The sequence below is a fragment of the Hippoglossus hippoglossus genome, chromosome 2 (genome assembly GCF_009819705.1).
Source record: "Hippoglossus hippoglossus isolate fHipHip1 chromosome 2, fHipHip1.pri, whole genome shotgun sequence".
NCBI lineage: Eukaryota > Metazoa > Chordata > Actinopteri > Pleuronectiformes > Pleuronectidae > Hippoglossus > Hippoglossus hippoglossus.
Genome location: NC_047152.1, coordinates 6,069,194 through 6,087,393, shown reverse-complemented (window position 1 = coordinate 6,087,393; position 18,200 = coordinate 6,069,194). Strand labels below are relative to the sequence as shown.

At 40.5% G+C, this 18,200-nt stretch overlaps 1 protein-coding gene and 2 long non-coding RNA genes across 9 annotated transcripts in view; 1 reads left to right on the top strand and 2 right to left on the bottom strand.

The window, feature by feature from the left end:
• LOC117772401 overlaps positions 1-10,750 on the bottom strand; it is a 52,120-nt gene extending 41,370 nt beyond the window's left edge. For both annotated transcript variants that reach the window (XR_004615767.1, XR_004615768.1), the window contains exon 1: positions 10,642-10,750. This is a non-coding gene — a long non-coding RNA (uncharacterized LOC117772401). The remainder of the gene's footprint in view (positions 1-10,641) is intronic.
• A 64-nt stretch (positions 10,751-10,814) lies between these two features.
• LOC117772411 lies at positions 10,815-11,743 on the top strand. Its single transcript, XR_004615769.1, has 2 exons — positions 10,815-10,954; positions 11,556-11,743. It is a non-coding gene; the product is annotated as an uncharacterized LOC117772411 (long non-coding RNA).
• A 2,150-nt stretch (positions 11,744-13,893) lies between these two features.
• Positions 13,894-18,200, bottom strand: part of atp11a (ATPase phospholipid transporting 11A) — a 40,243-nt gene continuing 35,936 nt past the window's right edge. For 3 of the 6 annotated variants that reach the window (XM_034603411.1, XM_034603422.1, XM_034603414.1), the window contains one exon: positions 13,894-17,958. In XM_034603411.1, the coding sequence (XP_034459302.1) occupies positions 17,689-17,958 (270 nt within the window). In that variant the 3' untranslated portion in view covers positions 13,894-17,688. The remainder of the gene's footprint in view (positions 17,959-18,200) is intronic. The other 3 variants (XM_034603448.1, XM_034603468.1, XM_034603438.1) reach the window with 2 other exon arrangements.

Below are 18,200 nucleotides of genomic sequence, written 5' to 3'. Positions count from 1 at the left end.
ATTTAGAAATAATACTGGAAATAAAGATGCAAACATTGTAAAAAAATGACACTAAAATATACCGGATATTGATTCTGCCATCTTGACGTTATTTGGCGCCAGAGTCTGCAGAGTAGAACACACGCTGACCAATTGCGAGTAAGTCTCAGCTGTCAATCATTTTGTAGCATTGACCAACGAATTTAAACCAAAGTTATAGGAAAGATGACAAATTCTTCCATGGTCTTGAGGTGGATAGAAGTTTGTCTTTTCCCTTCGTGGAAGACGGTGCAAGTTATAACAGACTACAATTCATAGACGTCATATAGAGAACCACTCCTACAACATGATCCACTTCTCCCCTGTGTTTGACAAACCTGAATAAAACACCAAATGAATGTAACATCTTTTGGTAGAATGCTGTTCATCCCCTCAGTGGAGTTTCTGCATCTTGGAGACCTATGTCAAGGCGTATTTAAGCTGTTCCAGTGTCTCCTGCTGAACAGCCCCTCATTGAGACACTTGCTGTTTTTCTCTTTCATTTGTCGCCCACTTGTAGATTAATACATAGTTCCATGTCTTTGCTTTCTCCGTGGCTCAGAAGCGTCACTTCAAGTTGCTGATGCAGTGATTTATTGGAAAGGAGGGTTACAGGCCAACAGCAGAGCAGCAGTGGATCATGCTGCATTTGTGTTTAAGAAAGTTTCCTATTAACGTTTCACTTTTACTTTCTTTTTGCTCAAACTCTGAGTCACCATTGGAATTCATTGTATCTGCCGTGAATCCAAAGTGAATGCAGCTGCTGTCCTTCAAGAAAAGAACACGGCGACTTATGAAGAGGTTTTTTCAAGATATTGTTCTCAGACTTCATACTTTTGTTCAGTATGTTTTTGCACCAGTTTTGTTTGAAATGACGGATGCACCTGAACCATGATCTTTAGATTTACACAAGTCATTTGAGATAAATTTCAAAAGGCCAAAAACATGTTTTGTGAGGCCACCATGACCTTTGACCTTAGACTCTGACTAGATTTGGGTGCCAGAGTCTCGAGGCGTTGTTGAGATAACATGATCATGAAACAGAACGGGGTTTTGTGAGGTCATTAAAATCGAATCAGTTAATCTTCAAGTCCAACTAAGCGTTTGTATCAAATCTGAATTCTCGAGCGTTCTTGAAGTTCAAAAGAACGTGACGGAGAGACGGATGAACAGACGACCAGAAAATGTAATGCCTCAGTGTGGAGGCGTGAAAAGGTTGTAGTGAAGAGCTAGATCAGAACATAAACATCCTCTGCCGTTAGAGTAAAGTTCAAGCTCAATGCCGCGGTTGCACAAGCATGTGAGGCTCATCCCGGTCAGGTTATCTTTGTGCAGACAGCAGCTCTATGTAAAGCTTTTCCTCCTCTGCCAAAATCCCAGTTTAATTTCCTGAATAAAGCCCAGTCAGTGCAGAAAGGCAGCGTTACCCATCAATCATTTCCCAATACACGGAATTTGATGTGGAAATCACGGTGCCATAATCCAAGGTGAGCAGTTAGACCGATTCAGATGTCATGAAGGATGATGTACTGACCCCGTACAGGACTGGATTTGCCGTGATAAATTTCCGGGCCTCACCAATTACAGGCAGCTAATCTAAATGTTACAGCCAGGTGAGGTTGGCATATGGCTGCCTCACCACACTGCACGGAGTGGCAGGGAATCTGTTTTATGTTTGCCAGTCAGGCAGACAGATCCACACGCTGCTGTGGCTGAGAGAATGACGTATGATGATTGTTTTGGGGTTTTTTCCATTTTAAGTGCGCTAATGCTGCAAGGGCTAATTCACGAGGATGCATCAAAGACGATGGACGATGTGACTGTTTCCCAGAAGTGAAGCCAAAGCGTCACGATCGCCATCTGGTGGCAGGCTGCAGTATAGATCATAAACCCCACCTCCTCCATGTAAACAGATGGGATATGGACCAAACGAAGACAACTAAGTACACGTCAAACAACAAAAATTCTCAAAGACTGTTCCAATCATCAACATTTTGTTCTCATGCTAAATTTTCTGGTAAGTTTGGTTATAAATTGTTATTTTTATGCTATAAAAATGGGTCAAACATGATTGACAGCTGAAACTGACTCACAATTGGTCGAGCATGTGTATCAGCGGGACCTTGATACCATTCACCACTGCACAGACTCGGCTTGATTTCTGGATAGTGGGAGGAAGTAGAGACGCATCATTCATCTTTATATGCCGTCTATGGGATGTATAGTTAACTAAGAAACATGATTTAAGTATTCAACTTAGCAAGGAATATGAACAAAATTCAACAATAATCAGTATTACTGGACCACTCCATCATTATTTGTCATGTTAAAGTCCCTCCTGTGATCACCTCTGCCATTATTGTGATTACAAGAACCTCAGTTAGTCTCTTCATCACTGCAGTTGCCGTCCCCTTCACCATCCTGACCTCGTCATCGCTTTCCTCTTTAGGCTGCTTGATTGTTCTGAACCTCTTGTATCTCTTTAGCCAGTGTCTGGAGAGGGGCCTTTAGCTTTTAGGCTGAGCCGCTGATGGTTAGGGAGAAAAAGGGGATAAGGAAAAAAAAAAAAACAGCAGAGGGTGGAAGAAAGAGGGGAATCAGGATGGAGGCTGTAATAGGAGACACACAGCAGGAGGGCTGTTTACTGTCACTGAAGGAGGAGAAGAGAGAGATGGAGGGGTGAGGTGGAGGGAGATGGACAATGAGAGGGAAAGAGGTAAGATTAGAGGAGGAGGAATAAAGGAGGGCAGCGTTCAGGGGAGAAGACAGACGGCACAGTCTCTATACACTGAGAAAACGTTTCTTTAGGCTTGTACCATCACAAAGTTTTTATATACTGTAGCATCTATTGTACAGTGACAAAACCTGCATCTAAGTCACAGAAATGGTTTGATTTGCAGGTTTAGTATTCTCTCAAATATTCAGGGTTATCCAGCAAACTTTGAGCTGGTGCCTGCTCTAGTGCACGTGCTGAGGAACTGGGAAATCACCAGGAATATTTAAGTTAGCCGATGTAGAGGGACTTTTTACTGCAAAATGACAAGTATAGAATATCATGTAGCTACTAACTCCAGAAATGTATGTCTGTCTTTTTAAAACTGGCAGTGGACTCGAACACTCAATTTAAAATCATTGCTAAAACTATTTAAATAAAAGTTGCTCAGCATGAACGTATATCGTACAATCTTCATTTTCTTACATCAAATTATAGTCCTTATCCGGCTGAAAGTCATAAGTCATCTGCTGAGCCCGATGTTGCCTTGCACATAAAATAATGATCTATGTCTCTTCTATGCAGTAAGAAATACAGCGTATTAATCAAACACTGGTGTTGAATCTGGACTCTGTATCAACCGATCAGAACTGAAAACGTCAGCTCACCTTAATATTTGCCCATTAAAAGACAAATTCAATATTGTGTTGTCTGCTGTCAACCCTCCAGAGAAAAAAGCAGAAATAAAAACACCACTTGATTTGTTGATAAACACATTTTCAGTTTTGCTTCTGGGGTGAGAAAGTTTGTGTACTGATGCTCTTAAGAAAATGTCAAACACAGCGGATTTCTACCAGGAACTGCTGGGAACATTCACATGCTGACACTAATGTATGCTGCTGCTTTGAAGATAGCTGAGCAGGAGTGTAGGAGTGAGGAAGGAGAGACAGGAAAGAAAGAAAAAGGAAATTGTTGAGGGTCTAACTGGGCTTTCTAGTAATCAATAGAAGTCTTCCTAGATGAAGTTGTTACTGAAATGTTTAACTGAAGCTTCCCATGTTCAAGGCATCTGAAATTCAACATTCAGCTGTGATTGCTTTTCAAAGTTGTTCGTTAAGAGTTTTGTTTTTCTTGATGACGGTATATTTTAGCTCCACTTTTTAAAGCAGTAATCCTAAAGGTCTTCAAAGATTGAGTAAATAACCCCACAGCTCTGATGCAACTTGACTTTTCTAAATAACAAATAGCTGAAATCTTACAGTATAAATTTCAAAAAGCTCCAAACACAAAGTTAAAAACAAAACAAATAACGCACAAAGACAAATTAGAGGCAAACAATACTGGCGTACCATTCTTTCAGGTTGTAAAGTAAATATTAAGAATCTTTGGCCTGACCTTCAAAATTATAAAGTGTAAAAGATTCTGGAAAAATACCTCTTTTTATATTATTAAGAGAATCTTTGAGAGTTTGTAGATTTTCAGAAGAATAAAACATTTTTTAAATAGCATTTTTAAAAAGGAGTGGATGACCTTGCATGACTGGTGTATTTTTTTTCAAAAGTAAAACGAATTGAAAAGTGAGTTTCGTGTTCAGGCTTGTCTCGACTTTGATTTGAAGAGCTCTTTACAACTCATGTTCGTACACCTGATTGACGACATGCAACTAAATGACCCATCCCTCCACAACATGGCATGGAAATTGGTTCAGTAATCCTGGTAAATAGCATAAAAAAGACAAATGCAGGGTCAAACTTCTTAATTTATGTCTACTCCAACCAAAAACATTTCATATTCAATGATATGAAAACAGAAAAGCAGCATTTCAGGTAGATTTTAGGACACTTGGGAAATAGAGGTTTTCCTGTACTTTTAATCTATAAAGTAAGTCAACTCACAACAAGAAAGTGAGCATAATTCCCCCAAATGTTCAAATATGCATGTGAACTTGCAGGATAATGGCGTTTCACTTAAGATGCTCCTAAAGAGATTACCGGTACCGTGGGTGAAAGTGTGCTTCCGCTTCATTCATAGCAACACTATTAAAAAATAACCACACTCTTAACCTCTAGGAGTGATTGTTATCTGATAACACCGCCCTGCACTGTATTCAGGCCTCACTTGTCCACACAAACACACCCACTCGAGCTCTCACCTGTCGAGCTCCTCCAGCGTTCTTTACCTGCCGCTGGGCCCCGTTCCAACTACTGTCAGTTATCCGTAAGTCAATCCCACAAGTGATTGACAAGCCAGTAGAGCCAGGGATCAAGTTCAGTCTCTTGGGGATGTGTGTGTCTGTGTGTGTGTGTGGAGTCAACCAGCGACACTACTAAGCTCTGACTTCAAGCAGCTCAGGTTGACCAGGAGTCGATGGGCTGATAAAGTGTGTGTGTGTTATAGACCTTATTGTCTGAAGACGGAGACCATGGGAACACATGGACACCGCTAATCCTTTAACTACCATTCAAAGAAATCCCCACAGTCACACACAGGCTTGCTCAGCTATCCGTACTAGGACTTTACATTAACTTCCATTCATTGTGGACTGGATAACAAAACCTTATCCCTCACCTTATCCATGACCAATTTACACCCAACCTTAACCACAATTCACATCTCATGAGGTCCTGCTGGTCCTGACAGTGTTTATGCTCTGAATGGTCCAAAGAAACTCAGAGTAAAAGCTACATTACATCTGCTGTTCTGACCACCTTCACTAGATCTGTACAAGTAAAATCACCCTCTTTAACTTCTGAAGTCAGGAGGGGGCAGTGCTGTCGGGATTTAGGGTGACATTGCGTCTGCTACATCTGACATGGTGTCATTTCTCTCAGATTCCCTCTGTGAAAAGGAGATTTGAACAAATTAAATATGTGAATGCTAATTCAGATGAATAACCAGCTGAGAATCGTATCTAAAACTCAATTTCACGCAACTTGCAACACATTTAAGGACGCTTAAAAAACACTAACTGTGCTGGTGCCAGAAATAACACGATGTCAAGCTGAAGAAAGGATGGTGACCTCGTCCTACCTGTCTGTGAGAGAGAATCTGACTGAACACCAAATCAAAGAGGCAACTTTCAACTCCTATCAGGTGACTGCTGGGAGTGAAAGGAATGAGAGAGATTCATGTAGTTTGTTTTTTACTTTAAAGTCAATTTAGTTTTGTCCGCAGAGAAGTGGAATCAAAAAAATTACAAGGGCCCACTTCTGCTTAACAAAAGAGAAACAAAGTGTTGTTAACATTTACTTCGAAGTTAATTTATTTCACTTTCCTCATTGGAAAATACAGAAAGGAGAGTTCTTCTTTTAAATGAAAGTAAGTTTGCAGCAGTTACTCAGTTAACGTATTTTCAGGAGATTCATAGAAGCAAGGTAGTGAGGTCGCCCAAATTCACACTTGACCAATTGAGAGTCGGTCTCAGCTGTCAAACATGATGCTTTACCCTGTTTTTATGGATCTAATACAGAAAAGGAAACACTGTACTTCGACATTAAGTTTGGTTCATGTCAAATTTATGACATCACTATTGTTTTGTGTTGATTACGGTATTTTTTACAATCAATGCACATTGTGTACAAAACGCTCGCTCTGCTCAAAACTCACTGATGGATGTGAAAATTCAGCCAAATGCTGTGTTCCCTTCTCCACCCTGACATACAAGGTACAATTTGTTCAAAAATTTCGTCAGTTTTTCTTGATTTCACAGAAATTGGTTTACCGTGAACATCAGTAAATGATGAAATATAAATTAGAGGCATAGCAGAGGAGCTGTCCATTAAACTCGACATTACATGCATATACGTTAGGTCAAAGTAGACCGAATTTATAGCTGTGGTCAGGGAAAAAGTGCTGCGATAAAGAAATGAATGACACCAATTAGCTGCGAGTATCAGCCTGTATTCAGCTCCACAATCCTTGAAAACTCCCCTCAGGTTAGAAAACTTCACCGAATACCGCGGCTTCCCAGACGTGTGCTATTGTCAACAGCTCCACCTGGAGAATAGCAGCTCTCAGACGCATCCAAGGTTGGAGGGAGAAAAAAAAAAAAAAAAATGTTGGAGGCGGAGAGTGGAGAAAAAGAGAGATGAGGAAGAAAGACACGAAAGAAAGACAAGAATGAGTGCAGTTTTCCAAGGCTGCTCAGATTTGAGCAATTCAGCAGTGACAGAGGTAAACATGTTCGATGATGATGTGTGTGTGTGTGTGTGTGTGTGTGTGTTGGGGGGGGGGGGGGTGTTGAATTCAGTCACTGAGGTCTGCGTCTTCAAGTGAACCAGGCTAAATGGAAGGACGAGGAGAAATACGAGTCCTTACTTGGAACAAATTTATCAAATGCAAAGTTAAGCTGCTGTAACAGTGAAACTTTCCCTCAGATATGCAAGAACAACCAATAATCCTCTTTTATCCATTTGTACGTCCTTGCTCCTTCATGCCTTCGCTTTCTAGCACCGTATGAGCCTTTATTTCCTTTTCTTGGATCATAGTGAATAAAAAAAAAAAAAAAAAAAAAAAAAAAAAAAGAGTTAAGAAATTTCACTGGTATTCATTGGATCTTCTGCTTCTCCCAATCCCCTGAAAAGGGAATTCATGAAATCAATTTTAAACCAAATAGGAGCTTTTGTGAGAGAGAGAGAGTTTAGAAATTGGACTTTTAGCCTTTGACCCCTTTCTGGCTCTTTAAAATCATGAAAATGTGGCCAAATGAGATAATTGTCTCCGTCTGCGCTCCCATTTCAGAAAAAGTTAGCTATTTTCAGCAAGTAACTAATCTAACAATAGATGCTGATAAAGTCAAGATCATTTAGATTTTTGGACGGTTAAAGTCTCTTTTGGGACTTTTTCAGGACAAAAACTACAGAACTCAGACAGAGGTCCTCTTGAAATCATTGGAATTGCTTTCTTCTCTCTCTGGTTGACCTGGCCTAATTATCCATGTAATGATATAACCCTGGGGGGTAAGGGGATCTCCCTCTGTCTCCCACACACACACACACACACACACACACACACACACATAAACTGGGCCTCCCTATTCCCACAGAGGACCAGCAAGCCTGCCGCTGAAAGAAGTGACGGCAGGGAATGAATTTCATCCACTAATTAGACTCGACCCTGCCTTGTATTAGCAACGTGGAAACAACCCGACCATGAGAACCAAAACTGAATATCACAGAATAGAGAAGAAGGCAAGGTCACGTGTGAATATCCTTCTATACACTTGGTCTTCATATGCGACAAATCAATCCATAGAAATAGCTAATATACTTAAACATTGGCATTTCTATTTTATATAAATCTTGCAGTTTCAAGTTACTCGTCATTATAATATTTTACATTCAAATGTGCAATGAGCCTCTAAAATAAAATCCCTTGTTAAAAGATCAAATCAACTTTCTTGGTGGCAGTTCCAGTTTAGTTTTAATTAGTTAATTAATGCTTTAAAAAACAGGGTGAAACAAGATGATTGACGCCTGAGACTGACCCACGATTGTTTGAGTGCGTGTATGGGCGGGAACTTGCTACCATGGCCCCACCCCTCAATCGCTAGTATGTATCCGAGATATACATATACGTCTATAAACACAGTTACTGTAGTTTTTACTTTTGTGCATTATCCTGACAACAGACACTTTCATATTAGGAGTATTTTTGCATGAATGTATTTTATTTCCTTCAGCCAGCAGACAGTCCAAACCAACCAGACCGCAAAGACCAGACCCACCAATCCGACAAGACCAGACCGCCTTCACCCAGACCAAAACCGACCACACAGACCAAACCAACCACACGAACCAAACAAACCCACATCACACGGACCAGACCCACCGAACCGAACAGACCAAACCACACAGACAGACCAGTCTAGACAAAAGGTTTCTGAAAGAAGCATGAATCCATCGTTCCTCTGCGGATAGGGACTGCACATGAAGAGCAGGTCCCTGAAAGCACAAAATCTGTGAAAGAAACTACAGCATCATCCATTGCACAGTTGAAAACTATGACATAGAAGCAACATACAGAAAACATTCATGCTTAATCAGGAACAAGTATTTAAATGCCTTATTTAAGTCAAAGTAATACATTACCATAAAAATTACTATTGTCAATTAAAAAGAAAACTTGATAAAGTCAATGACAATTTCTCCTGATTATGACTTTTAGAACATAATAATATAATTTGACCAACAAGAAAACTATGTGACTGAGTTTGAAAAGCAAAAAGACTGAATCCTACTACTCACCCCTGTGTGTGTGTGTGTGTGTGTGTGTGTGTGTGTGGGGACAGAGGACAGGCGACATTTATTGACAGTGGCTGCTCCGCTCGATAAGAAGAGGCATAAAATCAATCACCTTGATTGGTAGACAACAGTGAGGGAGGAAGAGAGCGCAGAGGGCGAGAGCCGAGGAAGAGCGGAATATGAAAAAAAAAAAAGAGAGAAAATTAAAATGAGGGAGTTTGAGATCTGGGGTGGAGGGAGGAGAGGAGCGGAGGACAATGCAGAGCAGGAACACACTGCTCCTCTGTTCACAAACACTCCAATGCATAATTCAACATCTGAATCACTACTTGTGCTGTAGGTATTGGGGGGGGGGGGGGGGGGGGGGAGGAAATGAGTTCATGGCAGAAAAAACAAACAGAAATGTCAGCGTTCTGCCTCTGGCACTTGGACTCCATTCAGCTTTGAGAAGGGGGATTCACACTAATCTGATTAGTTTGTTTCTGCACTTGTTAGAGGAGACAGTCAGCGGTGCGATGCGGTGCCGTCTATATGTGCCACATTCATTTGCTTTTCTATTGGTCCGTTTAAAACCACCGAGGCCAGATGGGGGCCAACAACTCCTCAATTAAGCAGAAGCAGCTGAAGGCCACAGATTTATGTTCGATGCACAAATCAAAGACTATGGATTTCATAGACTGTATTTAAAGATGGACGATCTGCCTCCTCTTCCTCACACCATCCAGAAATGAAGCTCAGCTGTAAATCAGGACGTTTAACCCTGCTTCATTGCATCAAATAACTAACAATTAATAAAAAAAGAATATAGACATGTTCCTTTACCATCACCAAAAATGCCTCTGTATTGTGTAACCCAGATAAAATGTAGTTAATCTGGAAATATTTCGCACTGGAAAGTGTCACAAGTAAAACAGCAAAATGTACCATATTCAACACTCCAGTTTTAAGGGGAGGCAAGAATTACTGGCAAAAAAAATAAATCTGTATCAGAAGGGAATAATTTTTCTAGAAATATTATAAATTAACACTTGAACAAGCGTCAATGCAATAAGAGCTACGTAAACTGAGAGAAACCACGGCGTCCAGACTGAGACCAGATCAAATCTATACTCTTAATTTACGCAGAGGAAATTAAAAGCAATATTTAAATTCTCAGCAAAAATTCAAATAATGCGAATCCCACTGATAATCGACTTAAGCATTTTTTAAAAAAGGGTTAGGGTTAAAAACTTCATACCATTCACCAACTAAAACCAAAACTCGGAACTTGTCATCTCATTTGTTTAAAAAGGTAAAATATTATGAGATGAGACAACATTTGCAAGTGTATATATTTACTTAAATTGTAACAAGATGCCAAAAAAAAACAATGCATGTATCCAGACTCGTCCTATGACCTCCACATATTTAACCACAGCACCTACAGTGGTTACACATGCCACACAATTTAACACACTAAGCCTGAATAAGTTCTAAAAGCTTCTGCACAGGACAAACAAACGGTGAATGAACAACCAGCAAACACAAACAGGCCTCAGGGTCCAGGCCTGAGTGATGGCGTCAAACCAGCAAACAAACACACGGCACAGATCCACGGCGGGACATTCAAACATGGTGGAAGCAAAGCAGGCGAGAGCAGAGAGAGACAGGAGTTGGTGTTTGACTCACGTTAGAGGTTCAGCTCCTCTCTGCTCCTCTCGTGAAGACGAGGAGTCCGCCATCTTTCACCTCAGGTCACTTTGTTTGTTTGTTGACAGAAGAGCTCGTGTCCTCCTCCCTGGGGAGTAAACAGTCTTTTAAAAACATCCTGAACTGTCGCCATTCGCTCACAAACTAAGTTCAAACCAAAATTATTCACACTTACGTTGAATTAGTTGGATTCCTGAGCTGCTGCGTCGCTTCTCCATCTTCTTCTTCTTCCCCATCTCCCGCGGGATTCACATTTAATCAACGCGACGCCAAATGACACCTGGCGCAACAGGTGAGGGTGCAGTACCGCTTTTCGACCACACATCGGATTAGAGAAGCCTGTGGTTAGAACCCAGAGGGGCGCTGTTTCACCTCTTTGAGAAAACCCGGTCGAAATTAGTTTATTTAACTTAAAAAATATATTATATTATATATTATATTATTATTGGGGTTCCGACTTGTCGCCTTCACCCTGAACACCAAGTTATCAATTTGTTAGAAACAAAAATAAAACTAATGAACTTAAATCCTCTTTTATTTACATTGTATTTAACAGACATTAACAACAGTCAGATCAGTGTCTCCCACAGTTTTCTTTTTCAGTGAAACAAACAGCACTAGGCAACAGTGGAGGAAAACAGAACAAATATTAAAATATGCAACAGGGGTCAGTGTGTATGATGGAAAGGATTAGTTGTTCCCAAACAATCCTCCTGAAGTGTTGAAATCAAATGAGCTTTATTCCTAATCCTCATAATGTATATCTGCAGCCACAGTGTCTCTGCGACTGTGTGTGCACATTGTTCATGTATACACAACAAAACGTCAGCAGCCCCCTCAGTCCTCAGCATTTAACATTCTGTCATATTGTGTGCGACTGTATTGTGTCTCAGGACGTTGACGAGAGAGTGACAAAGACGTGACAAGACGACAGATGGAAAAAAGTTTCTGCACAATTTCCCTCGTTCAGACGAGGTGCAGAGGCTGAAGGTGATTGATGGGTGAAAGGATGAAGAAGGTGAGGTGGAGGAAGATGGAGCAGATCACACAATTTCATTTTCTGAAACAAAGACTTCAGAAAGAAATGTTCAAATCTTCTTGGAGATTTTCAGTATTTCTGTTTAAACTCAGCAAAAATGTCAATTCAGCTTCCTTGTAGGTGAAAGTGTGTGTGAGTGTGTTTGTGCATCCATCCTCAAAACAACTCCCTTTAAAAGCCAGGACATAATCGCTGGCAAATAACAGCTATTTCACAGCTAATTCGTAGATTTCACGTGTGGATGAGTCCATCACCTCCCTCCATTTAATGCTGTGAATAGAGACACGCTGACATTACAACCATGAGAAAAGACTCGCTCTCTGTCTGTGTGGGTGGAGGTCTTAGGTCTAATGATTTAAGTCTAGTTTGAGTGTCAGACCAACTGCTGGGCACAGAAGTGTGCAGCCACACACAAACACACACTGTTGTTACTAAAGGTGTCAAACTGAGCTGATTGTTATTTGGTAATCAGATTAACATATTGATCCCCTTTATTCTTAAGGGACTTCACAGCTCCTATGATGTCTTCAGCCTCTTCACTTTCACAGCTTCGTTTATGATCCCAGAAATCAACATTTAAAAGGTGGAACACATGTTTGGAGTAAATTTAACTGAAGTACTCAAGACAACTAATTCCTCTTTTTGAACACAAAGCAAATAAGAAAACATAACAAATCCCCCCAAAAATATGTTTTGTAATTTGTTAGTGTTTGCATTTTATTGCGTATAAACTAGATTGTCACTTTCCTGTGTAAAAAACTACTCTAGACCCAGAGATTGTTACTGCTCATCTCTTACTTGCCTGTCGCAGACACTCTGCTGCAGCTTCTTAGCCAAGATCACTTATTATTCCCTTTCTTGCTGAAGTTGGATGAGAAGATCCACACCACCTTCATCTGTATCTGGAGCTAGTTCAAAGTAAAAAGCCTGGAAATAAGTAAAGTGTGAGGCTGAAACTCACAAACATATTGTGTCACATTAGTTTAATCTGTCAAATTGTAAAAAAATGTCACGTTGTGGTCATACAGAAGTTCAGGTGTCACCTGTTGCAGCTTCAGAAAGATGAGTCAGACTTTGAACATGAGGTCAAATTCACAGACATGGTTCCTCTGACATTTCTCTGCCGTCTCCACTGTGTCGTTCTGTGGATTTTAAAGAGTATTTTCATGTGGGTGTGAACTCATTTTAACTGAGCATTCTTTCAGTAACAAACTTGACACCTACCGTACATCTCACTGAAGTGCTCCCAGCAGCCTCAGAGGCCTGTATTGACTCAGGATTCGGGGTTAGCGAGGACAGTTTCAGGTTCAACCCTGCACCTCTCATTGAGAATCTTTACCAACTAATAAAGCATTAAGGGAAATCAAAGATAGACCCAGTTTTTAGTGGTATTGGAGTTCAATAGGTGGTTGTTGTGCTCGCCTTCTAAAAACAACTGTATGAGTCACAGCTTGGTAAAAACAGCTGCTGGCAAACCTCGGGGATGTATAGACGACACACTGCCACTTTTCAACATCTCCTTTTTTCCCTCTTCCCTCGATTTCACCTCTGACAGTCGTGCTCTAGATATTCCTCCATCCTTGTCAGACACGCTAGCAGGTCTCAGCTGCTGCCAGCTGTGGAGGAGAGGAACGTGGAGATCAGCGCAGATGAGAAGTGAAAAGGATGAAGGGAATCCAATCGCTCCAAAAGCTCCATCCTAATCTTGTTGACATCCACAGATGGTGCAAACGACAGCCCTGGAGCAGCTTCGGAGAAGAATTAAATCAAGAAATCTCCCTTTTCTCCCTCTAATTCCTTGTCTTTTTCAACACAGCTGAGAGTTTAGCATGAGAAAACACAGGTTACTTAGACGAACATGTTCTGGATTCACCTAATTAATCCTTTTGATCATATTTCAGATATTAAAAACTCTTCAGGTGCGTTTGATTTGTCAACTCTGGTCCTGCAAAGGTCTGACAAGTTAAAAAAATACTCTGCTGCATCCTTGTGGCTGGAGAAGGAAGTGCAGCTCCACATAAAACAGAAAGCACATTATACAAGGTTTTAATATTTCCACCTCTGGCTTTTATTCTTAAGCACATGTACAGCTGTTTTCCGTCGATAGCTACAGAAAGGTTGGCAAAAACCCACAAGTAAATCTTGATATGACTGTTTAAAAACTGTATACAAAAAGACCCCAAAACTGTACATCAATTAATATAACTACATTTATATCTTATATATATATATTTATATATGTATACTGTATCAGTGTGTGTACAGACGTTATAGATACTGTTTGGTTATGAGACATACAGAACATGACACAATAATACATTGTAAAAGAGAGAAGATAACATTCGGTTTGAAGGCTGTCAGTTTCAGTGGTGTTGAAAGATCCGGACAGAGAGTGATCAGTACAGTAAAGACCTTAAATCCACCATTTAATGGCTTTGAAAGATTCCTACAGCGACGTGTCAATCATCAGACGAAGACGGTTCAGTGCAGGGGTGTATCTGAGCGGACACCACGGGAATCTCTTGTCTTTTTATAATACTCATTTTTAAAGCTACGTGTCCGGTGTTGTTCGAATCGGCTTCTACACAAAATAAGACACGCGTCGAATACGGTGTCCAGAAAGTAAAAAAAGATAAATAGTAACAAAGCCTCATGAGACGTGGAACACAGAGCAGACACAAAGCTCTTGATATTCCTTTTCTGTAACAGTTCTGTGATGGGAGATGCCTGACTGAATGAAAAAGGGGCTTATGGCACGGATTCCTTTCCTCTGATGATTCTTTAAAAGACTCCAGAGTGCCTCTAAGTGCCGATACTCATACCTCTTATTTTGGATTCCGGTGGGAAAACGATTTTTAAGATATTAAATACTGGCACGGTTACGTCTGACAAAAACCTCTACAATAAACTGAATGTGTCAAAGCCCAATTTAAATCCACACAAACAACAGCAGGAGGAGGAGGATCTCTGATGACATGTTTACATTCGTAATCCTGAGAACATTAAGGCTCAGTTCACCCACATTGCAGAAATATACGTATTTTAAGATCTACTGTTTTATTTGAAGTTTGGATTTGTCTCTTTTCAGAATTATTTTTTCTTTTGTAATATATAAATTAATGGTATAAGACTGCTTTGCTGTTAATTTTGATGTCGGAGTCAGACATTAAAGTAAACATACACAGAATATATACTCAAAACAAATTTCAGTTTGTAACACAAATCAAGCAGAGCTGAAGCAATGTTTCAGTGTCTGTAGAATAAAGAAACACCATTGGGCTGATATCTTTCCAATGTGCTGGGACCACTGCACGAGACCCTTACTCCCTCTTAATGTGGTGATTGGGAATTTTAAACTTTATACATAATGAAAACAGTAAAAATAACATTTCAGAGACAAAATGCCCCCGTGGACATATATAAAACAATTGGAATAAAAACAATAAAAAACTGATATTAATCATCGATTGTTGTTGAATATTTTTGGTGCAAGTGCTGATTAATTTGTTCATTGATCGCAGACCAATCATATTTCAGTGCAGCATTTATAATAAATGCTACTGGACAGTAGAACCTGACACTTACATCCACCTTTTCTTAGTCTCTCCTCCATACAGCCATCATCTGCAGTACCTTTCCATCCAAACGCTGATTATAAGTAGTAGAATTCACCATAAAAGCGAGCGAAGACAGTTCACTACCACAAGGCACCTAATGTAAAGCAGCTACGAGGATTTCTAGCAGCAACAAGGCTTTGGTTCATATGAGAACTATTAAAAGTCGAGTACAAAACGATTTCTACTTTGTCTCACGATGGACGTGTAGACGGAGGATTGGACAGACCGATGGAGGAAGCGGGTGATGAGGAGGACGGATGGAGGTGAGAAAACGTCCGCGTCGCTTCAGCAGGTGGAGAACGAGAGAAAGGTAGAAAAAGGGAAGGAGGGATAGCTAGAAAGAAAGAGAGAGAGGATACGTGTTCAAAGAACATGAAGGTAGAAAGTCTCATTCCCTCTGTAGGTCCATTATAAGGCCTTTTAGAGGATGAACAGTCTATAGCTCATTCATTTAAAGCAGAGTGATGAAACCACACTAATTTTATACACATTTCTCTATATAATCATATATTAGTGAGGTTTAGAGGTGGGATTTAACCTGAAGCCAGGCTACGCGTTTTCACCCGTTTCGTCTTTGTGCTAATCTGAGCTCACAAGCCGCTGGTGGTGCCTTCAATGTTTCTATATTGTGTTGATCTTTTCATATGAAAAGGTATAAGCACCTCATTCAGGCAGACATTATGTGGACCGAGCAAGTCAAGGGATGAATGACAAATCATTTTGAAAACACACCGCTATTGTTTTCTGTTGGTGTTTCTCTATACGAGGAGCAGAGGTTTTGGTGACTGTACGCTGACCTGTGCACATGAAACTGCCTTTAAAAGAAAGAGAGATCGTGGGATCATAATAAAGATCACTATGGAAATACATACAATAAAATATGTCATATTTTTGTACATAAAACTATTTGATTGAATTATCCTGTTTTTTCTTATTGTTTGTGAATATTCTGTTATGTGTTGGTTGTGTATGACAGAATAAAACGAAATAAGGATTGGATGGATGTACTGGATGTGCGTCCTCCATATTAAATGGCTGAACCACTGATGAACACATCACAGAAATACTGGTTTAATATTAATTTAAGGCATCAAGTACATTTGGAGCACTTGACAGAAAAAGGTGACGATTGGTATGTTCATTTTCTTAGGTGCTAAAAAAGTATGGAAACAATAAATTATTATTTGAACCTCTCCAAACCTGACAATTCACTTATAAACTACACACTTTATCTAGATAAATAAACTTGCAGTATGTCTATGAAGCTGCTTTCAGACATGCACTAGTGTTGGAGTGAGTTGCTCTGGACGTTTCTGACACGTGATGGACGCAAAACCGGAAGAATAGAGAATGTCTAACTTTCTTTTCTTCTGGATCTTTGGTTTATTATCTCTGGTATTTACACGATGACATTAAGGCATTAAGTTGATGTGAAGCCATTTCTACTGGATTCTATCGCTAAAATAATAAGGCATTAAAAACTTCAGCGATTAATCTCTCAGCATTACAGATAAATATATGTTAAAGTGCTTCAAAGACGATAAGAGAGAAGGAATGAAAACAGCACTCTAGCTATCAGCACACACACAAGTATCTATCCCACCAAACACTCTACTCTACCTACAGAAGAGTTTGAAAGTGGAGCTGAAGTTGGTCTTTTTCCCTTTAAGATACAATAGAACTAATAAATGAGGAGAAGACCAACTCAGATCCACTTTACAAACACTAAGAGCTTCTGTACGGCACCCTTCCTTACAGCGCTGAAGGATCTGACCCCAGAGTCCTACGGAGTGTTTCGGGATAATAAGTTTGCACACAGGCAACACCAGTTAGTCCTATAGAGAGGAAGAACAGATGGACAGAGAGACAGAGAGAGATGGCAGGAATGGAAGAAAAGAAAATGGTTGATCAGAGAAAGCATGTGCTGAGAAAGCACCGTCATCATCATCTGCAGAATTCCAATCACAACACATCTAAAGGAGTGTGGTATAAATCCTAAAAGTACACTTCAGCTGCCTGCTGTCAGCGGCAGACAGGTGTAAAGGGCCAGTGTGCATATTTTCAGTCTCTTATAATCAAAGTTTTTATGCTGTGACATCAGTACGCTGAGCCCTTTGCACGTCATGAGGCCCTCGTGGATGGAGTCCTTTCCAGAGTCGCCCCATAGTGCTTTGCGCCACACTTGGCTGAGAAGTTATAAAGGTTACGTTCACTGTAATCGCTCAGAGATGGATTATAGATGCTACTAGCAACATGGTCCATCATTTAACTCCAGCTCAGTAACACTTAGTCACCTTCTTTGCTCAGGGAGCTCCAAATGTATCCGATATCAGAAATTCAGGATTTAAAAAAGTACTAAAGAGAAATAAATTAGACTGAGGTCTCAGGCCCCGCCCCTCCGTAGCCCGTGTGGCGGGAGCCATCTGTGAATCGGAGGAGTGGGGTGAAGGTGCTGTAGTCTGGCTTTCTTTGCCAGCGTGTGAACATGACTTTCTTGTTAAAGGGTTCAGACCTTCGAGGGTGCGCAGCGCTCCTTTGGTTTCCCGAGCCTCGCCGGTGGCCACCAGCCTTGGATGGGGCGTGGAGGGACGCCAGGGGGGTGAACTCTGAGAGGTGGCCCTTATAGAGTTTATCAGCATTCTGCACAAGTGTGGAGAGGCAGGAGAAGGAGACAGAGGGGAAGAGATGGATATAAAAGTAAAAAGAAATGTTACTTGTGGACAGATCTCGGAGAGCAGGTGGAGGAGACACTTAGAGGAAACACTGTTCTCTCAGCTGGCCAAAATTCAATCTGTGTTATAGGACACCAACATTTGAGGACATCACATTTCTGTATGGTCTCAAGCAGTTTTTTAAAGTTAGGGCCACTACTGTAGTTTGGA